The sequence below is a fragment of the Sphaerodactylus townsendi genome, unplaced genomic scaffold, assembly GCF_021028975.2.
Source record: "Sphaerodactylus townsendi isolate TG3544 unplaced genomic scaffold, MPM_Stown_v2.3 scaffold_21, whole genome shotgun sequence".
Lineage (NCBI taxonomy): Eukaryota > Metazoa > Chordata > Lepidosauria > Squamata > Sphaerodactylidae > Sphaerodactylus > Sphaerodactylus townsendi.
Window position 1 is genome coordinate 1,522,275 of NW_025950374.1, and position 22,717 is coordinate 1,544,991.

At 48.5% G+C, this 22,717-nt stretch overlaps 1 protein-coding gene across 1 annotated transcript; it reads left to right on the plus strand.

The window, feature by feature from the left end:
• The first annotated feature begins 497 nt into the window (after nucleotides 1–497).
• Nucleotides 498–8,112, plus strand: IGBP1 (immunoglobulin binding protein 1). The gene is made up of 7 exons (XM_048482764.1): nucleotides 498–888; nucleotides 1,010–1,385; nucleotides 1,486–1,797; nucleotides 2,623–2,818; nucleotides 5,774–5,853; nucleotides 6,045–6,157; nucleotides 7,708–8,112. Exons 1-7 carry the CDS (start codon nucleotides 498–500, stop codon nucleotides 7,836–7,838), a joined length of 1,599 nt encoding a protein of 532 aa, XP_048338721.1. The 3' UTR covers nucleotides 7,839–8,112.
• The last annotated feature ends 14,605 nt before the right edge of the window (nucleotides 8,113–22,717 follow it).

The following is a 22,717-nucleotide window of genomic DNA, read 5'->3' on the forward strand; positions in this document are numbered from 1 at the left end:
GGGCAAGAGCTGCCTCTTTTTACACCCCAAAGTTTCCTTGGGCTTCAGAAGCTGGTGTAGCATTTCAGAGGTGTCTCCAGGGTGGGTGGGCCTTAGGTAGACAGCCACCACACGGTCGAATGCCTACCTCACACCTGCTTCCACTGAACCTTTTCCAAGTTATGACAGCACAGGGTTTAGTTGCCATCCTAAGACCTTTTCAGCCAGAGCTTGTAATGGGCTCTTAGTTGTCCATGAACAACCCTGCAAATGCAGACTGGAAACCCTTGCAAATGGCTGCACCTTAACGCGCATGTTAGTTTTTGCCATCCAAGAGACCGACAATCAAAGACAGTGTTTTAAATGAAAGGAAATGTAGGATTTGGGCAGCTTCTGTGGGGGATTTTCCACCCCATGGGCTACAGGTAGCCTCACAATATTGCAGACAAGACGCTTACAGGCTGCACGTGACCCTTCTTTCCCCACTGAGCTAGATGGTCACATCAGCCTGCGTTACTATGCAGCAAAAGGGAAACTGCGGGGCGGCCGGACGGTGCGTCCCGGAGGTGGCTGCTGGAGAAGCGGGTGAGATTCGCGCCGCGGAGGTCTCAGGGAGGTTTGCAAAACGAAGCCCCGACGCCGCCCAGGGGCAGCAGGCAGCCGGCCCGCTCCGCTCCGCGCAGCCCCGAGGCTCCGAGCCCGCTGCAGGTGCTGCCGGGGCGCCTCCCCGGCTGTGTCGGGCCGCCTGCCTGCCGCCTGCGAGGGCCCGGCCGCCCCTCACGCTCCTCTCCGGCGGCCTGGCAGGCCCACGTGGTCGCCCCTCCTCCTCCTCCTCCTCCTCCTGCTCATCCCCGTGCAGGCGGCCCAGGACAGACGCTCTCGCGGCCTCGAGGGCCATCAGGCCCAGTGGTGGGAGCTGCGCCCCAGCCCCTTCCCTGGCCCGCCTGGCTGGCTGGCTGGCTGCGGGGGGGGGGGCGGGGCGCACGCCTCCGGCGGGCATCTTCAGGGGCACAAGCCCCGCCCTCCACAGCCACGGAGGCCTCCGGCCAGAGCGGCAGGGGGCGCTCCCGAGCGCGGGCAGAGGAAGTCCCGCCTCTACGTGCCCACGCGCAAAATGGTGGCGCCGGCCTCCGCAGCCCACGGGGGGCGCACTTCCGGCCGCCGTCCCCCGCCCCGGCGCTGAGCCCCGCGGAGATGGCGGCGGCGGCGGCGGCGGCGGCGGAGGAGTCGGGGCCGGAGGCGCCGCGGCTGGGGGAGCTGCTGGAGTCGGCGTGGCGGCTGCTGGAGGAGGTGGAGGCGGACGCGGGCCCGTCGTCGGGGGCAGCCGCGGTGCAGAGCAAGGTGCAGCGCGGGATCGCCCTGCTGGAGCGCGCGGCCGACGGCGTGGCCCAGCTGGACCTCTTCAGGTGCGGGGCGGGGCGGGGCGGGGCGGGGGGTGCCGCGCTCTGCACATGCCCCGGGGGCGGGCGGAGCGAGGCTGAGCGCGGCCCACGTCTGTCCCCGCAGCCGGCAGGAGGAGCTGGAGGAGGTGGCGTCGGCCGACCTGCGCTTCATGCTGGTGCCGGCGCTGCTGGGCGCGCTGGTCCTGCGGCAGGTGGGCGGCCCGGACCCCGCCAGGCGCCTCGAGCACCTGGGCCGCGCCCGCGCCTGCTTCGGCGACTTCCTGCGCCTCTGCCGCGACTACCGCCTCGCCGCCGCCCGGCCGCCCGACCGGCCCCCCGACGACCCCAGCGGCGCCCCCGAAGACCGCGCGGCCGGCCCCGCCCACGAGACGCCGCTGCTGGCCATGGCCGCCTCCCGCCACGCCAAGATCGAGAGGTGAGGAGGGCGGCGGCGGCGGCGGGGGGGGGGTCTCCCCTGGGGCGCTGGGGTCCCCCTCCTCCTCCCCCCCTAACCGGGGCTGTTCTCTCACGACAGCCCTGCCGGGTCGCCCGAATCTTGGTGCAGCACCTGGGCCGGGGCCGGGCCTCCCTCAACACTGGGAGAGGCTGCTCGCTCTCGGGGGGGGGGGGGTCTGTTGTCTGCGCCTCAGCCTCCCTCCCTCCCCCGCAAAAAGGCCTGCTAAGTGGCAAAAGGTGCGCGGTGGCTGTAGCAAGGTGCTCAGGTGAGTTGGGTCTGGACACCGGGAGCCAGCCAAGCTGTCAGAGCGGACGAGCGGCCCCTGGTGTCCGGTCATTGTGGAGCCACTGCCGGGGTTGCCTGATGGGGAGGTGTGTGGGCGGCTGGAGGAGGTGGCTGCTGGGCCTGAGCAAGTCGCCCAGCGAGGCATGCAGGGGCAAACTGGGAAACCAGTGCAGCAGCCCTGAATCGAGTCTGGCCGACTCCCTGCTTGTTACTGGCAGAGACGGAGGCCTGAAAGCTCAGGGCGAGCTGTGGTGGACGAGCAGCCCCCAGGTGGCCACTCCAGTTTCAAAGGGCGTTCATTTCTTATAACTGCAAGCGCTGGCTCTGTGAATCCCCAGTACGTTTCTGTGCATTTATGGAGAAAGCTCTCAGAACAGGTCGCAAACAGGTGTCTGTCTTTAGTTCATAGATGGTGCTGTTGCACTGGTGGATTTTTGGGTTGAGCCATGAGAAAGAGCTGTGCTGTAGGATCCTTGAGCGCCCTGTCCTCCTCCTCCTCCCCCCCCCCAAAAAAAACAGGTACAAGCAGAAGAAGGAGATGGAGAACAGGTTGGCTTCTTTGAAAGCTGTCCTAGACAGCGGGCGAGCCGAGGAAGAACAGATACGGGAGTTCTACTTGCTACAGATAACAAAATGGGTCAACGTGAGCCTTGATGAAATCGAAAGCATCGACCAGGAAATAGCGATCCTCAGCCGGCGTGATGCTTTGAGACAGGTGGGAAAGTGAGATGAGTTTTGCAGAAGTGAGTGAATCCTATCTTTCTAGGTGGGCTTAAGATCTGGGATGGTGAAATATGGCACAAGTGGTTCTTAAATGTGCTGCTTCGGATGGCAAGTGGAGAATTGCCAGCAGCTTCTCCCCCGCAAAGAAGACAGCCCTGCACTTGTAGAGCGTTGGCATGGCAGTTGTAAGGCTTGGCTAGACTGCTTGCTTTCAGCGCCTGGGGGCTTTTATAACTAAAGCATTCCATTCTTCAAACGGACATGAGGCAGTCCAGGAAAAAGCTTTCCAACAGCACTTGCAGCCCCAAAAAGATTGGGGACCTCTGGCTTAGATTGTCTATGAACAGGTGTGTGGCAAAACGGGCTTGCTTTTGGCTGGCAGGCCCTATTTTGAACTCTGCACGCCCCCAGGAGTTACCAACTTTTTCTGGGGAGGGCTACCTTTCTCTCTGGGTATGCTGCCACCACCTGATCATTTGAGGACTGCCCACTGGGGAAGATCAGGATTTCCAAGCTTCCTTTCCAACTGTGAGGCCTCTGCCTCAGTTTCCCCCTTGGTTCCCCTCTCCTGGGTTCCAAAGGGTAGACTAGAGATCCTGGAGGAAAAGCTGCTCAGCCTTCCTCTACCTCCTGTTTAAATAACGTGACCAAGGCAGTGGGGCATACGTGATACAGAGAATTGTCCTCCACATCCAAGGTTCAAAAAGTATTTATTAAAAAGAAAGTGATTACCGTATGTTTTAGCACAGCACCAGATTTAGCAAGGGTTTCCAAAGAAAAGGCGACATAAACGCAAATCCCCTGCCCCTATCACTAATACATACCCTGGCTAGGAGATGGTAGAAAGCAGGGTAGGTCCTTAAAGCTTAAAATGTTGCAATTTGCAAAGAGCTCACATTACCTGGCACATGGTCCGGAAAATGGCTGCCGCCCTCCCAGTTCAGGCAAGAGCTCTGCTCTCTTCCAGAGAGACCTGAGCAAAGAGGCCTCGCCTCTCTCTTCCCCTCAATTTATCAGATCCCAGGCCCCATCCTCCTTTGACCAGGTCAGACTGGGTCAAGATATCATTTCCATCTAGGTCAGGTAGTACTTCCTGATGTTGATCTGGGATTTCTAAGTCCTTCAGATCTATGGTACCTGGTTGGAGAAGTGGAGGAGGCAAAAGAAAAAATGTGGGGGGATGAGCCATTTCTCCACAAGGTGTATAGTGAGGTTCTTGGCCAAACTGGTAGATTTTAGCACTGGCATATCTTGGGGGGGGGGGGGGGGTGGTTGGTTTCTGAGTCACATGGGGGTGCCTTTTGGCTGCCCGCCCCCTCCCTCCCTTCACCCCTCCCTGGCTGCCTCCTAGTGCCACCTACCCACAAAGCCACTCTCTCACCTCCCTGGCAAGCCCAGGGCACACCAAGCGTGGTGCTCTCTGGAGCCCTTGCTCCCCCTCTGCTTTCTTGCATCCCCTCCTCCCCAGCGAGGCCAGGGCTCCCAGAGCACAGAGGGCCTTGGAGCACCCGCCGCCTAGCCCTGCCCCGCAAGCTCCTCCCTTTCTCCTTCCCCTAGGAAGACAGAGTGGGGGCCAGTGAGTGTGTGGGCCAGTGACAGTGGCAAGTGAGCAAGAAAGGTGCATCAGACTCATCCAGTGTGTCTTGAACAAGTCTCCCCACCCCCACCCCTTATTTTTTTTAGCTAAGCGGCAAACTTGAGGACTGGCAGATCTTTAGGAGCTAGAAACATCACAACTAGATCTCTCATGAAGGATTCTTTGCCTTAAACTTTCATTAGAGAAACCCCACTTTCATTTAATATTCCAGTCCCATAAAGAAGACATTAGCTAAGCTGTACTAGAAAAACCACAAATATTTTTTAAAGAGGTGATTACATCTTTGAATTCTGCCTTCTTTCTGACATGCACAGAGTTTTTGACACAGTACATAAAACTCCATCATACTTTTGATCAACTTGAGTTCCTTTTTAACTGATTGCTTTTGTGAGGGATGCAGTTCCAAAGACTGTTTTCCCACTGAAAGTTGCCAGCCTCTCACCCAAACTGGTCTTCGGGGAAACTGGCTTACACATCTGTCAGATACGCCTCTCTGTGTTAGTAGCTGTTCTGCATGCAGGTTACTGAGAAGATGATCATCAGCTATCCCTTCCTAATGATACAGGGCAGCATAATTGCCCTTTCATGCATGTGCTTTCCAGTGTAGATCTGTTCCCCAGCCTTGCTTCACAAATGGCCCATTCAACAGGCAGTTGTTTAAGAAAGTAGTTAAATCAGTTTCAAATAATATAAACCAGTCATAATCACTGTATTCTTTAAAAACCCTGCCGTTTGGTATTTCAGGCTACCAATCTGTATCATGGAGTGCCATGGACTGCCCGCTTCACAATCATTTTCCGGGGGGGCGGGGCGGCAGGGGGGCTAAATCAATTCTTGTCTCAGGCTCAATTCTCTGCAGATACGCCACTGGATTTGAGTCAGGTCAGTCATTAGTATGATTGGCAGGTCTTGGGCTAGTTAGCATCCTTCATCTTTTTCTGCCTGAAAAGTAGCAGTAGAACAAGCCCTGTCATGAGATGACAAGGCTGTCTATGTGCTGCAACATTTTCTATAAATGCTGCGTGTTCTAAGCTTTTTGTATCTTTTTTACCCTTGATAAGATCGAACACGGGTAAAAAATAGATTCAATATTTGAGGAAACCCAAAACCTGAATAAATCGCACCAAGTTGGAAAATATCTACAATAGCCTCATGTTCATAATTACAGGATATAATGATTTTCTCCCTGTTGGGCCACAAACTAGAGTCAGGTATACCCCGATGAAAGTGTGTGGAGTGAATAGCAAGGCTATGAGACTGCAGGCAGACTTAAGTGGAAGCCACTATCAGGGGTGTGTCAAGAGAAACCCTATAGTAGTAAAAAAATGCTTCCTTCTGTCCTGTCTCCAGGGTTCAGCCACTCGACCATCACATCCTCCGAGGCCGCCAATGAAATCTTTCATCCTTACCCGAGACGCTGCACAGGCGAAGTATACCACTCTGTTGTTGAGTTGGGATGGGTGGATGGGTGGTGTATGTGACTTAGCTCCCTTTGACAGCTTTGGAAGTAAGTCTCAGAGTTGGCTGCTTCGCACCTGGCTCCACTCTTCGTAGTGATCTCTGGCATCCCACATGTTGAGTTTGTGTAGAATCATGGCTCAGACCTGACTTTATTTGGTAGGGTGTTTGGAGCGGGCTACCCTAGTCTGGCAACCATGACAGTGGACGACTGGTACGAGCGGCATCAGAAGCAAGGAGCCCTGCCTGACCAGGGCATCTCACAAGCAGCCACAGGTATTTGGTGTAGAAGGGTTAAAATAAGATGATGGTGGAAAGATTATTGGAGGAGGGGGTCTTATTTGCCAGTCAGTTCTAAACAGGCATCTCTTCAGCAGGGGGGCTTGCCTTCCCAGTGTGTCAGGTGCAGACATCACAGAAGGCAGATGAAATTCTAAGGCTAATATACAAAATTATAATTTAATTCTTCAATTTATAAACTTCTCTCTTCAAAACAACAATATATACAATTAAAAATACAACTATATATAAAATATTAAAATTGATGCAGAATGGTGCCCTTCCCTTTTTAACCCTGAGGGTAGAGTTGAGAATAAGTAATAAGGTGAGTTTCCAGGTCCAGGTGACCTCATGCACAAGGGCTCTTAAAGAAATCAAATGTGAAATGTGTTAATCTTTTAAGCAGTGTATGAAGTTCTTCCCTAAAATTGAGCTCCATACCAGAGAATTGGAAAGTAGTAAAAAGTAGGAAAGTTACCATATATACTCGTGTATAAGTCAACCCGTATATAAGTCGAGGCACCTAATTTTACCACCAAAAACTGAGAAAACTTAATGACTTGTGTATAAGTCTAGGGTGGTAACTCCAAAACAGGCAGGGGCAGGGAAGAGCCACTCCTTACCTGATCGCGCCCCCCCCCCCCTCGCCGCCTCCTGGATCCCCACAGCAGTCCCAGCCCTTTGCTGCTCTGACGTTTCCTTGCTTGCAAGCAAGGACACGCCAGACAAAGCATTTGCCTGCTTTGGGGTTTCCTTGCTTGAGATGCAGTGGGCACTAGCAAAGGGTGGGGGGCACAGTGGACTTAATTGAAGCCATAGCAGCTCCCCCCCTCCTCCCAGCAGAATGCTTCCCACCTACCTGGTCCTGAGCTTGGGGTGGGGGGAGGATGGATAGGGGAGGCTTGAGGTGGATGGCAAGGAGTGGCTTGGGGAGGTGGGAGCGGGGGGGGGGAGCAGGCAGGCAGGCAGGCAGGCCGGCCAGCAGCGCAGTGCAGTGGGCGCCAAGGCTGCCTGGAGGAAAATGGCAGGTGGAGCTTTAGGAAGCGAAAATGTTGCCACATAGCCGTCTGAAGCACTGAAAAAACTTTTTAATCTAAGCTCTACATTTAACATGGCCACAATAATGGTTTTGATGAAGCCGGTGTGTAAGTATGATTTTTTTTTATCTTTAAAGAGAATTGGGGGGGGGGGGGGGCCTGGGCACAGGAAGATGTAGCGTTTGATTCACAAACTCTCTTTCATGAGAGAGTATAACTGCCACCACCCACTGTCAAGGGAGAGCAGGCAGAGACAGAATGGACAGATTCCACAAAGCTCTGAAGACCAATCCAAGGAGGCAGCATCAGGGGGATGCCTTTTGGTGGTCCTTCAGGACAGCTGGTTGGCCCCCTTGTTCAACAGCAGTCTGTCTTGCAGGGCACCTTCTGAAGAGATGGGCTTCTAATGTTTCTGCCCTGAGACCTCGGCGTCCCTGGTGGCTCTGCCACCTCCCAAGATCTGACCTCTGCTCAAGTCAATTGTCATCTGAATTTGTTTTTGGCCTGTAGCAGGTACAGAAGAGCAGCAGAAGGAAAAGGAGGAGGAGGAGGAGAAAGACTCCGTGTGGAAGGCACGAGAATGGGATGACTGGAAGGATATGCATCCAAGAGGCTACGGCAATAGGAAGAACATGGGCTGATCAACTGGTGGACGAGTAACCTGGAGATCAGCCTGTTGCCCAAAGTGTCTCCATGGCTGAACGACCCAGCTGTAGCCAGGGACAGGCTGTGGCTCCTGTCGGAAAGTGTGAGGGGAAGAACCGAGGCAGCACCACCTCCCGTGGGTTTTGTCGGGTGCCGTGATACATTGTGTGTTTGTGTCAGCAAATCGGAATGAATACTCAGGAAGCTCAGATGAGGTTCATTTGGAAATGCTTGGCTGCTGAATGAAAATAAAATCTTTTTCGCAGTGCAGTTTGGTTCTGATTTCTCACTCTGTTTTTTTAGTTCTGCTTTTTGGAAAAGGGGCAAGAGCTCTGTTTTGCAAATTGGATTACCGGCAGAACTGTTTGGTGCACAAATGAAATAGTTTAAAATGGCCAAAAGCCAGTAAAAACAAAACAACACCTCACATCCATAATAGCAGATTGCAACAGCTAATAAACAACTAACTAGTTGAATAGATGTTTGAATTTCAGCTCATTCCCTGGCTAAGTAGGACCTTGCGTTTTTTATGGGCTAGTGCACAAAACTTTGCTACCTGCTGAGAGACAGTTACATCCTTGTCTTCTAACAACATTTTCCTAATCCCTTGATCAGGGTCCTTTGAAATTATCAAGCCATACTGAATAAGTAGAGGTAAAATGAAGAGCTCTCTTTCTGCCGTATGCAGCAAAATATGTCATAGAATCCACATCCCCAGAGTTACAAACACATTTCCTCAAATGCCATGGAGTTTTCCTAAATCTGTCCATAAGCATGGATGATGGAAATGCATCAAACCGTGCTCTAGAAAAGGCCCACTTCTATTTCGCTATGGTAATGTGTTGAATGTAAGGGGCCATTACCATACCAATCCAAGATTTCAGTGGTCTATATAGAGCAGGAAATGGTAATCAATGTCATCCAATCATTGATAAACCATCTTAATTGCTGAGGATAAGTCCAATTCAAGCACCAACATAGGGTCTAGCCCAATATAAGCTTCAGAATAATCTTCTCCAACCAGGTTGGATATGGTGATGTTGACAAAAATGATGATAATAGGCCCTGGGGGTGTAGATGGCTCTCTTCCAGACTATAGTTTCCACTTCAGCTATTCCTGCCTCATGTCTCAATACAGTGTTGGGCGTACATTTTGGGGTCTTAAATAGAGATCTAAGGAATGTCGTTATGACTTTTCCAGAGGCATACAGTTGAATATATTGCTCCGTATGTTAACTGTGCAATGGATTTTGCTGTGAACAATTTAACATCAGCTGGAGTATATCCTCCCCCCTGGGTGCGATAGAATCTCAAGTTGGTGCACAAATTGTTCTGGGCTCTTTTTGGTCTGCCTCACAGGGTTGTTGTGCAAATGGTCACAGATGTTAAGATGGGAAGTAAGGCTTTTGGCATCCTTTGCCCACAAACTACCTTGAGACTTTCCCATCCATTGTCTGTTGTAGTGTGATAAGATCAAAACTCAGGAGGTGTAGTGAGAGGTGCCCCACCTTGCCTCAGTGGCAAGGAGACCATCGGGAAGCTGTAGCGAGCAGAGGTGCCTCTGGCACGAAATTGAGGCACTCGGGCTGATAATTTCCCACTCCCGTCTCTCACGCTTTCCCCCCCTTTGGTAAGCCATTTTATCAGAGCAACTTGGCCTCTTGACTGCTGGCAGTAGAGTGTTTTTGCTCTTCCTCCAGCAGGTGTTGATCAAGGCCAACTCCAATGGACTTGCATTGTATCTCTCGCTGTCTGCATATTTGTGCTGTTAGTTCTCATGGGGGGGGGGTGCACCCTCAATGATATTACTGACAGTTTGCGCGGGGAAAAGTCAGTTCTGGCTTTTTCACGCTGTTCGCAAGATGCTGAATAAAGGACTGTTTTAACAAGACTTTGTTTCCATCATTGGAAATCTAATATTAAGCCAGAACTCCCTTTATTGTGTGACTCTTCATACTCACATCTTCGGCTGAAGTTGCGCATTTGAAATACATTGTTGCTTGGCGTTCCCTTGTCTCCTCGTGGCATGGCTATCCTGAATGCGGAGGGGACCTTCTGATTCTAGCAAGGCTGGTTCGGTTGGATCTGATACCATTCGCGGTGACAAATCAGGACTAACTGTATGTGGCCATGAATCAGAAGGTCCCCTCCGCATTCAGGCTAGCCATGCCGCGAGGAGACAAAGAAATGGCCGCTCTGGTTCAAGCAGATGGACGGTACCATACTGGGGAGGCCCTTTCCACCCACGTCGGAGCCAGTGGTTGTATCATTTGCAGGGCACAGTGAGCAACGGCAGTTTGTAGCGGCCAAGTTGGGCAGCTACCCCCTAGTGCTAGGCATGTCCTGGTTAGCTCACCACAACCAGCCAACATCAGGTGGTCATAGCATGTTGTTCGTCTTCCCACCCCTCCTGGTGGGGCCCTGCCAGAGCCCATGGCTCCTCCCCCTGCCCATTCCAGTGACAGTGGTCGGCTTTTGGCGGGTTCCTTGACAGTGCCACAATCTCGCGCCTCCGCCCTCCCGGGGCCCTACTGTGATCTCACTAAGGCCTTTGACGAGGCAGAGTGCGACCGCCTGCCACCCCACCGCAGCACCGGCTGCTCAAGCGAACTGGTCCTGGGGGCCCAACTTCCTAAGGGGAAACTGTATCAAACGAGCCCCCGCGAGATGGAGGCGCTGTGGAAGTTTGTTGACAAGAACTTGGCAAGAGGCTTCCTTAGAACTTCCAAGTCTCACAATGGGGGCCCCCGTCCTTTTCTGCAAGAAGAAGGAGGGCTCCCTCCGCTTCTGTACGGACTACAGAGGCCTAAATGCAGTGTCCCTGAACAATAAATACCCCCTTCCCTTGATCAAAGACAAGGTGTTCACCAAACTGGATTTGCGGGAGGCGTATTTTTGGGTCTGCATTGCTGAGGGACAGGAACACCTCACTGCTTTCAATACCCCCCTAGACCAGGAGCTGGGAGGAGGGGAAGAGTTGATTGACAAGAATCCTCAGTTCCAGCACCCTGTAGTTAGGGCAACATACATCAATAAAGTTCCTTTTTAAAAGTTAGCTTTGTCTGAGTTCAGCCTTACACCTAGCAAGCGTTATGTGTAGGAGCAGGGAAACAAAGCCAATTCACCAGATAAGGAAACAGAAAATATTTGCTCACACCACCTCTATCAATCTTTTAAAGGCTGTTCCACACAGTTGGGACCACCACTGAAAGTCTAGGGCTAGGCTATAGCAAATTGTACTTGCCTCATGAGAGGAACTGAAAAGAATCAAGTTACACATGTGTGGCTCAGTTATTTGTGGGTGATGAACAAAGATGTGAGGGAATGTTCTATTTTGACAATAATATTTCACACAATTACAAAAAAAAACCACAAACAAACAATGGCCTCTTTATGGTAGCACATTTGTTTTATCAATACCGGAGGACTAAATCTCACTCCACACTCCACCATCATAGGGCAAATTCAGACAACCAAGTGTCCAAAGAATAACTTAATACATGCCCCAGGATGTGTCAAGGTTTTGACAGCTGTTGTTGCAGTACATTTGTGGCCATTTCTCTCCAGCCAAGGTCACTCTGGGCTAGTGGGGCTCTGCCTCCCCATTCTCTTCTCCCTCCATAATCACTGGGTCTGCTGCAAGTATCATCACTTCTCCACTCCCCACCCCCCACTGGCCCGAACGTGAAGAGCTGAGAACTGCTGAGAACACTCCCCAGCCAAAAGCGCCACTGTGCCCACTCCTCTCCTGATCAATGTGCTCCGGAGGAGGGGCCAAGGCAAGCCAAGGGTGGGGCGAAGCCTTATAAAGGCTCCCGATGGCCCCTCCTGCTGATATGCTGTTGCCCCTAATGGGCATGTCCCCCGCCTGCATCCTGTCAAGTGCTGGGTGTTTTGACCTTGGTTCCCACCCGACACTGAATAGAATAGAATAGAATCTTTATTGGCCAAGTGTGATTTAGGTTACATTGTTGCACAAGGAATTTATCCTCCAGTGCATATGCTCTCGAGTTAATACATAAAAGAAAATACATTTGTCAAGAATCATAAGGTACAGCACTTAATGATTGTCATATAGGTCTAGTAAGCAATCAGGAAACAATCAATAGTAATAAAAACATAAAATGTAAAATCATAAAATAAAATGAAATGTCAGCACAGGCTATAAGTCATACAGTCCATAATTGGGAGGAGATGGGTAATAGGAATGATGAAAAAAGTAGTGCAGTAATTATATAATAAATATATAATAATAAATAGTTTGACATTATCGAGGGAATTATTTGTTTAACAGAGTGAAAGTGGCATTCAGGAAAAAACTTCTTATGTCTAGTTGTCTTGGTGTGCAGTGCTCTGTATGCCACGCTTAGAGGGTAAGAGTTGGAAACAGTTTATGTGTCCCAGGATGCGAGGGGTCAGTAAATATTTTCACAGCCCTTTTTTTTTTGACCCGTGCAGTATACATGAGTCCCTCAATGGAAGGCAGGTTAGCTATGCAATTGTTTTTTCTGCAGTTCTGATTATTCCTCTTGAAGTCCCTGTGCTCGATCTTGTTGGGTTGCAGAGACCAAAACCATTACACAGTTATAGAGGGAGTGCAGATAACAAGACTCAATGGATTCCTCTGTAGAACTGTATCAGCAGCTCCTTGGGCAGTTTAGGAAGCTTCCTGAGTTGGCGCATGGAAAAGAAGTGCCATTCTTTGTTGTGCTTCTTTTGATGACATTACTTTTGGATATTAGGTGTCCATTTTAGGTTCAAAGTGAGATATGATGGAGCCTAGAAATTCTAAAAGGTCTCTACTGTTGGATACTTGGTATTTGTCCTAGTATTATTGCTTGAGAGGAGGTAGGATGGGAGGGTTTCCTCACTGAAATCTACCACCATTTCCTACGGTTTTAAGTGTGTTCAGTTCTAGATTGGTTTCCGAGTGGCACCACGAGGCTAGGTTGTTCAACCTCCCGCCTGTATGCGGCTCTTCATCAAGTTGTCTCTAATGAGACCAATCACTGCTGTATCATCTGCAGAATTTCAGAGTATTTTAACAGAATTGGATCATTTGAGATGCAGTCATTGGTATACAGTAGAGAAGAGAAGTGGTGAAAGTACACAGTACCTTGGGGGGCCCCTCTGCTATCATTTTACAGGTGTCTGAGTGTAATTTTTTTTTCCTAGCTTCACCCTGCTGTTTCCTATCTGTTAGGAAGCTTGTGATCCCACTTCTACAAGTATGCTCAGGAATTACTGCTAGCTGATTTTAGTTTGGTTAGGAAAGAATGTCCGGTCTATTGATAGTATTGAATGCTGAACTAAAAGTCCAACAAAGAGTGACCTCTTGCCATAGGTCTTTGATGATTCAAGATGCTGTAGGATATAGTGCCAAAGATCCATACTAACAGCATCCATGAGACTGGTCGCAATCTATATTTGACTTTCGGTATGACAAATTGCAAGGGGTCCAACAGTTGGGATCCGGGTGGATATGGTTTTTTTCAAATGGTACATCACTAGCCTTTCAAAAAAGTTTTCATAACTACAGATGTTGGAGCAACTGGTCTGTAGTCGCTTCCAGTTCCCCTTGATGGAAGGCTTCTCTTCGGCACTGGGATCTGATAGTGGAGTGTTTGAAGCAGGGAAGGAACATAGCACATCTCTAGTGATTTGTTAAAGATTTGGGAGAAGATGGGAGGGCCAATTGGTGCTTTTACAGCAGCAGACTTTTAGGCAAGAAGGTGTTATCTCTGTCTGGGCACTGGTGCTTTTTCCAGGCTTCTGTCTGTGAAATAGATCTGCAACTTCCTTTTCCTGAGAGATCACTAGGGGTTGTGAAAACCCAATGGAAATGGGTTCAGTTGTAGGAAGTTTGGCTATTGTTGGTGCATCTGAGATAGAGGTTGTGGAGAAAGGTGACTGTAGATTGTTTTCAAACCTACAGTAGAACACGTTCAGGTCGTCTGCCAATTGCTGATTTCCTTCAGCTTGGGAAGGTGGTTTTCTGTAACAGGTGATATTTTTTTGAGAGTTTTCCACATGTTTGCTGCTCTCGCTTGGTGAAAACTGATTTTAGCTTTTCAGAGTAGTTTCTTTTTGCTGCTCTGATCTCCTTTGTTAATACATTTCTGGCCTGATTGTACAGCATTCTATCACCCTTTCTGTAGGCCTCTTCTTTGGAACGACGTAACTGCTTAAGTTTAGCTGTGAACCAAGGTTTGTTGTTACTATATATACGCAAGTTCCTGGTTGGTATACAAAGATCTTCACAGAAGCTGACATATGATGTTACAGTATCTGTGAGTTCATCCAAATCTGCAGAGGTGTCTTTAAAAATATTCCAGTCTGTACAGTCAAAGCAAGCCTGCAGCTTTAACTTTGCCTCTTCAGTCCAAGTTCTCACTGATTTAGTTATTGGTTTTGTGGCTTTAAATCTTTGTTTGTAAGCAGGTACAAGGTGAATCATGCAATGATCAGAATGGCCTACAGCTGCTCGTGGTAAAGACCGATAAGCATCTTTCAGTGTTGTATAGCAGTGGTCTAAGATATTCTTGCCTCTGGTGGGACAGTTGACATGCTGAAAGTATTTTGGTAGGTCTTCCCTTAAGTTTGCTTTGTTTAAATCTCCCAAAATAATAACCAGTGAATCAGGGTATTTGGCTTCAGCCTCCATAATCTGATCGGCTAGAGTTCTTAATGCCTTTTTTACAGACGCTTGTGGATGAATATAAACCAAAAAAAACAGAACTGAATTTATCTCTCGAGGGGAATAAAAGGGTTTGCAATTAATAAGTAAGGACTCCAAATTTTCATCACAGAATTTTTGAATTATTGTTATGTCTTGACACCAGCTTTTGTTGACGTATATACATAATCCTCCTCCTTTTTTCTTCCCTGATAATTCTGAAATCCTGTCTGAACGAAATATCTGAAACCCCGGTATGCACATGCTATTATCATCAATGCTCTCATTTAGCCAGGTTTCAGTAGAGCATAGGGCAGATGCGTTGTAAAAATCAGAATTGCATCTGTTTAAAAGAAGTATTTCATCTATCTTGTTGGCAAGTGAGCATAAATTGGTAAGAAAGATTGAAGGGAGCGGGGTTTTTTTAATTCCCTTATTCCTTAGTCTATTTAAATTTAGCACTGCAGGCTAACTCTTCTGTTGGTGGATTGCCCGGAGTACAAGTCGGGCCTGTCTGTGTGCTATCTTCTAGTGTGCTTCTTACTGTGTGAACTCACTTTGTTTATGATATCTATGTTCGATTTCGATTTCGAATACCTTTAATGGCATATAGATTGTTTAAGATTAGCTTAGTAAGATAATAACAGCCTTTACAACTTTACAATTTCTGACGAGTTAAAATAACACCATTTAAAAATTTAGCCACCGCTTCCAACAGCTCGTAGTTGTGGCTGTTTAAAAGATATATAACCTTCTGTTTATCTGTAATGCCTTCACTTCCATGCAGGAAGGGGATTATGTGCTTCTTCCTACCTATCTCATAAAAGGGACAATCCAACAGCATATGAGATACTGTTTCCACAGAACCCATGCCACACGGGCATTTCCTTTCTTTATGTGGGATTCCAAGGTGGCGTCCAAGGCTAAAGGAAGAAGGCAGGGCATTACACCTAGCTAAGGTGATTGCTCTACGCCACCGGGCCTCAAATCCAGGAGATAAAGGTACTGGGCTGCAATTAGTCTATCCATAGGTATTCCCAGAGAGATCGGGGAACAGGTTTTATTAGCTTCCTCTAGCATCTGTTGAAACTCTCTGTCAAAAAGTCTCTTCTTGATAGCCCCATAGACCTCCTGCTCTGTTAGCATTAGCAGGTTTTCCAACGAAATGCCCAACTCATTAAGTTTGGCTTCGATTTTAACCCACCACTGGGTTGTGTGGAGGATGGAGCGTCCCTGGGATGTATAGTCCAGTTCATCTCGATTAAAACAAATCCTGGCCCAAAACTTGAATGTACGGCACCAGGCCAGAGTTTCCAGCCGATGCTGGCCTGTTTCTAAGCACAGGGCCGCATAGGGAACAGAATGGGGCAAGCCAAGGATTTTATACAGAAAGTATGACTGGACCCTTTCAACCTCTCTGCTCCATGCCCCTATCCAGATGGGGATCCCATAAAGGATTTGTTGACTGGCATTAAATGCTCTCAACGCTGCAGGGATGTATCCTCGGCCTTTCCCATAGAGGAAGCGTATAATGGCTGAGGCACTTAATTTAGCGGCGGAGATGGCCCGATTCCTATGTAGTGTCCAGGAGGCCCTATGATGGTAGGTAAGCCCTAGGTATTTATATGACTGCACCTGCTCGAAACTACTGTGGCCTATCCGCCAATTGGTGGCTTTCCATTTATGGGTAAATACCACAATTTTGGATTTATCTAAGTTAAGTTGCAAATCGTTGAGTGTGCAGTATTCTATACAACACTCTAAAGCTCTCCTTAGTCCTAATTTGTGAGCTGGAAAGTACAACTCGTCATCAGCAAACAGAAGCAGGTATGGAAGTTGGAGTCCAGAGTTGGACTATGTACTTGGGCCTCACTTAGTGTGGAAGCTAGATCGTTAATAAAGAGCTTAAAGAGTGTAGGAGCCAATACGCAACCTTGTTTTACCCCTTTAGTAACTTGAATTTTTGGGGTTAACAATACCTCCATGTTACATCTCACGTGGAAGTCAAATGTTGTGTACAGAATCTTAATTAATTCAAGCATCATTGGCTCTCCACCTTCGCTGCTGAGTTTCTTCCAGAGAATCTCTCTATTAACAGAATCAAATGCCCGGAGATCGATAAAGGCTGCATACAAGGGGCTCTTTTTCCTCTTATATTTAGTTATCAAGCAACTTAACACCAGGCAGTGGTCGAGGGTTGACTTACCCCTTTGGAATCCAATTTGTTCCTTCCCTATGACATTTTTATCAACAATCCAATCAGTTAATTTCCCAAGGAGGTATTTGGCATAAAGTTTTCCCAAGACCGAGGGAAGACTGATTGGTCTATAATTAGATGGACTGTTAGGGTCACCCTTCTTATAGATAGGGATGATAATTGAGTAGCTCCACACAGTGGGAATTATGCCTGTTTGGTTAACCATGTTAAACAATCGTGCCAATATAAGGGACCACCATTCCCTAAATACTATAAACAACTCTGGAAGAAGAGTGTCAGGACCAGCAGCTTTACCTTGTTTAAGTTGGCTTATAAGTTTCCCAATCTCAAGAGAGGACACGGGAGGCCAGGGGTTGTCAGAAGGTAGAACATGAACCAGGGTGGAATGAGAATTCTGGCACTCCCCCATTGTTTCCAAAAAAAAACTCATACCATTGTGATCTTGAGATACTAGAAGGAAGGATACTGCTATCTCTAAGCCCACCAGTGACTATTTTCCAGAATCTTCTAGAGTCGTTGTCCTGTACTGATTGAATCAAGGAATTCCAGCAACGATCAATTGCCTCTTGTTGATTAGTCCGTAGTTGCAATGCTAATTGCTTTTTTAACGTAAAGTAAGATGTGGGCAGGCTATCCCATTTTTGGCTTTTATAGTTTTTGTAAATTTCCCGCAGTGAGTGTTTTATGGCCATACTCCTAGAGCAGAATTCCAACCTGCGTGGAGATTTATTGGGCAAGGATACATTCTTGCGTTGGGACTGTTGGATTAAATCCTTAATTTTTTTGGTGATGTCATCAAATTTTAAAACCATCTCATCCGGGGATGGAGCACTTAGCATATCCAACCTCACTTAGCTTCTCAGCTCTCAAGAGCTGAGAAGCTGTGTAATTTTGTACTCCAATGCCTCAGACCATCTAACTCTAGGAAGTAAGTGATTTGGCGAACTCACTTCAACTGTCGGCTGGGGATGGGGAGGAGTTTTATATTTTAATATAACTGAAAGAGGCAGATGGTCACTTAAATGGTGGAATAATACCTGGAATTCACCTACATATTCAAAAAGGTTGGGGGATATTAAAATATAATCAACCACACTACTCCCCTTCCTAATGGCAAAGGTGACCTCTCCAGAGCTACTAAATTGAGTAAGTCCATTTAATATGCATAGATTGTTCTGTATGGCAAAAGAAATTAGCTCTTTCCCAGCTATATTTGAGTTATTATCTTTGGAGAACCTAGGAAGTGAGAAGAACCAGGGAAGGGTATCAAGTTCAAGCCCCAAGGGTGTAATCAGGGCAGTCTCGTTACCTCCAATTCGAGCATTAAGGTCACCCGCTACCACTATTTCAGTCATAGGATATAGTTGTTTCAGGCTATCAAGGTAGTCTGTGATACACATCCAATGTGAATGGACGGTTTCACTATCCGCCGTAGGGGGAAGGTAGATGTTAACCACTAGGAGGGGAGAGATCAAGCCCTCACATAGAATAGCCTGAGCTAAATGATAGCATACTGGTAACTCTGTGATCCGGAGGTTCAATTCTTGTGCTACCAAGATTGCCAGACCCGCCTGGTGCCTTCCCATCTTATTAGACTTATGAGCAGGAAGACAGTAGGCTTGATATCCTTGGGCTACAATAGGGAGAGGGGTCCAAGTTTCTTGGAACAGAAGTATGTTAAAATCTTTAAGAAATGTTAAAAAATCGGGATTATTGGCCTTATTTTTCCAACCTGCTATATTCCAAGATAGGAGGCTGAGAGATGTATTGGGGTCAGATGTTTGCAATATCAGTCAATCCGCCTCATTTAGTTGGTCCAACACCCCATTACTATCGTGAAATACACACCCATTGCGAGAATCCATCCCCTCAATAGGGTTGTTCGTTGCTACCGTCTGAGGGGGCGAGTCATTGGGAACCAGATCAAGATCTGGTTCTAATAAACAGTCTTCCAGTGCTGCATACTCCATAAGTTCTTGTGCCCAAGATATGCCTTCCGAAGATTTAACCGTTGCTTGGCCCACTACCCTTGTGGAATATCTGTCAATCTCATAATCTTCTGTTTGAATGGTTGTACTTGACGCGTTAGAATTGGAAGCTGTATAATTATTGATGCATGTTTTTTCCAGGGACCGTTTACAACTTTGCGTCTTGCTTTGAATCTCCTCAAGGTCTAGGTCAATTAAGTTACATGGTTCCAACTGGCTAAGGGTTTGTTTTTGAGGGCTTAGGGTCAAGGGCTGCTCTGGTCTCATCTGCAGCTCCTCTCCTGGGGCTACTTGCACTTTGGTCACCGTTGCATTGGCAACTTCCCATGCTTCTCCAGATCTACTTGATGTATTGTCTGTTTTGCATGCACTTGCAGGAATCCTTTTTTCCTTTATTGATAACGTCTCAGTCTGCTTCCCCATTGGGTCCTTTCCCCTTGAGATGTAGCTTTTACATTTAGCCAGACGCTTTTTAAGTAGGACCAGTCGATCAGGAATTAGTATACTGTTGGGCTCCTGCAAGCTATCTGATGTTATCTTGTCCTCCATGGTGCTGCACTTCGGTAGAACTTGGCCAGCTGTACTTTCCATGAGAGGCGCACCGCCACTGTCATGGGGGGTGATCTGTGTAATACACTGTGTCAATTCCAAGTTGTTTAACTCCTTGCATTTTATGTTCGCAAGTGGGGTTTTCCGGAGTAAGGGGGCTATATTTAAGTTTGTAAATACTCGGGTTGGCATTACCCCCTTGGCCGCAAGTTCCCGATGTTGACGCAACAGCCTGTTAGGTATTTCACTTGAGTTGAAGGTTAAAATAATTCTTAATGGCTCATTGGTCCCAAAAGTTCTGCGTAATTCGAATACTGACACTAGGTCAATAAACTTTGGCTTCTTCCTCAGTAAGATGCTTAGATGATGCCTGGCAAGTTCTGTGGAGTGCCAACTAGGGAGGAACCCCTGATATGCGAACACTCTCAGACAAACCTTCTTCGTCTCTAGCACTAGCCGTTAGTCACATATGTTATTCCCAAGGGAAGGGACTTCCAGGTTTGAATTAAAGCTACTGGAACCATGGATTTCCCTACATTGTAATGTTTTGGTAGAGTTCAGCCCAGCATTAATTGTCCTTAGCTCCTTGAATATAGCTGCCACAGTATCTGCCATAAAGGTACAGAAGTCAGAGAGAATCCCCAGTTCCATTGGTAGGGTGGCAGCATCATAATGAGTCAGGTCATTAGGCATGGAGGGAGACGGTGGAGGTGTAGTATCATTACCATACTCTCTATGGGCTGTCACCGCTTCGGCGGCTCCTTTTGAACTCTCTGCATTAAGGCCCTCTCTAATAGTCAGGGAACTGCTATCCGAGATTGAACTCTTCAGCATGTAGCTTGGGGCCTCTCCACATCCCAAGGGCTGGAACCGATTTTCTGTGGGGATTGTGAACTCCTCCTGGAGAGCCTGACTTTGCTCCACTGGCACTTGTGAGCAAAAGAAGTTGCCAATTTTTAATTGTTTGGAGCATGGATTGGGGCTAGTATCTTCCCTATCACGACAACGTTTCTTACAGCCCATCTCACAATAGGTTTAACTTGCTGTGCTACTAGAGGTTTTTATAATAGCAGCTTGTCAGCTCCTGCCAGCTTGGATAGTTTGGTAATTTATGATGTTTTAACTAGCCCAGAGACTGTGGCTGTAGTTTGCCTTGAGTAAATTATCTCTCCACACCAAAGCGTAGGCAGCTCTGCTGAAAGTGAGAGGTTGAGGTAATTTATGAATTGTTTTGCAACCTCTACCTACTAGTGTAAAGGTTTCAATTGTGTTGATGGTAAGGGCAGCCGCCTAACCTTGAGTACATTCCACAGCCCGGGCGATGGGCCAGCTTCATCGGCGGAGACTTTATCTCTGCGCGGGAGATGAGGTCTCCGTTCCCATGGGAAGCCGAGAGGGGGATGACGTTTTAATTTATTCACAAACCATAGAAGAGCATGAAGCATTGGTTCGGGAGGTATTGAAACGCTTGCTCGACAACTCTCTCTTTGCCAAACTCTCCAAATGCTGTTTCCACCAGACCTCCATTGACTATTTGGGTTACCGGATCTCGCCCGAGGGCTTAAAAATGGATCCTGCTAAAATTGACGCGGTCCTCCAATGGCCTGCCCCCACCAACCGCAAGGAACTCCAATCTTTTCTGGGTTTTGCTAATTTCTATCGTGACTTTATACCCCAATTCGCTGAGCTGACTCTCCCTCTCACAGACCTCTTACGCACTAAGGGTAAAGATCCACTGTCCGCCAAGCCCGGGGCCCCCCTTTCCTGGTCTGATGAATGTCAAACAGCCTTTCAGCTCTTAAAGTCTGCTTTTACCACCGAACCTATCCTAAAACACCCTGACCCAGATCTCCCGTTTGTGGTTCACGTGGATGCCTCGGACAAAGCGCTTGGGGCAGCCCTGTTGCAGAAAAATAAAGATGGTAGGCTGGTTCCGTGTGCTTATTTATCAAAGAAATTCTCCGGTGCTGAACTCAACTGAACTGTGGGAGATAAAGAGAATGCAGCCATAAAAGTGGCGCTCGCCACTTGGCGCCACTGGCGGGAGGGGGCTAAACACCCTTTCAGGTTTGGTCGGATCACAAAAACCTGGCAGCTCTTTCCACCCCCCTCAAGATGTCCGCAAAACAACTCCGTTGGGCCGATTTCTTTTCTCGTTTCTCTTTCACAGTCCATTTTTCCCCCGGGAAAACCAATAAACTGGTTGACGCTGGCCTACCCGGGAGGGGGGTGGAGCTGCCTTACGGTGACATTCCACGCACTGCTCTCTCTCCCTCCCAGTTGGCACTGGCTGTCACCCGATCTCAAACGCCCACTCCTCCTTCCCCCCCCATTCCTAGTCTCGTCTCTCCTTTCCTGCGGGACCTCGAGGAGGCGGGCTGCACGAGCCTCCAGCGGAGGAAAGTGACTCCTAATTGTGTTTGGAGAATGGAGTTTGGCGGAGGGGGGAGTGTTGGGTACGTGCCTCCTCCCTCAGCAGGTTCTTGAAGCCTGCCACGCATGCCCGCCGGGCTGGACATTTTGGCTTTCTGAAAACTCTGCATTTAGCCCGCCGTCAGTTCTGGTGGTGGCGCTGCAATGCACAAGGACATTGAGGCGATATTAAAGGCTGCTCTGTTTGTGCAGAAGCCAAAACCATTCCGGGAAAGCCCCATGGACTGTTGAAACCTCTCCCGGTGGCCTCCTCAGCCCTTGGGAAGTCATCTCCATGGATTTTATTACAGATTTGCCCGAAAAGTCATGGCAACACGGTCTTGTGGGTGGTGGTGGACTTATTTTCTAAACAAGCCCATTTTATTCCATGTGCTTCCATCCCTCCGCTCCTAAGTTAGCACGGCTGTTCATTCAACATGTTTACCGTCTACACTCCAGCCCAAGATTAAGGTGGTCTCCGACCGCGGCCCCCAATTCATTTCAAAGTTCTGAAGGCGCTTTTGGGTTGTTGGGGGCCGCCTCGGCGGTCGCCGCCTACCACGCCTTCAAAGTGACGGTGAGTCGGAGAGAACGAACAGAACCCTGGAGCAGTATTTACGTTGTTACACCAACTACCACCAAGACAATTGGTGCGTAGCTCATTCCGTTTGGCGGAGTACGCCTATAACAATGCGGTTCATAGCAGTACAAAGAAAACCCCTTTGAAATTGTGTCTGGTCGCCGTTCTCGCCGTTGCGAACCACCTCGGCAGCTTTGGATCCTCCAGAGTTTCACCAATGGATTTCATCCCTAGCCGAGGGATGGAAATCGGTCCAGACCGCCTTACAACAGGCTAAGGACTCCCCAAAAGCTGTAAGCGGATAAGCACCGCTCGGATTTTCCTCTGCGTGTGGGCTTTGGGTGTATTTGTCTACCAAAAAATCTCAGAGACGCGTATAAATTTTCCAAACTAGGGCAAAAGATTCGTGGGACCTTTCAGATTACTAAAGTGATTAATGATGTCACTGCCCA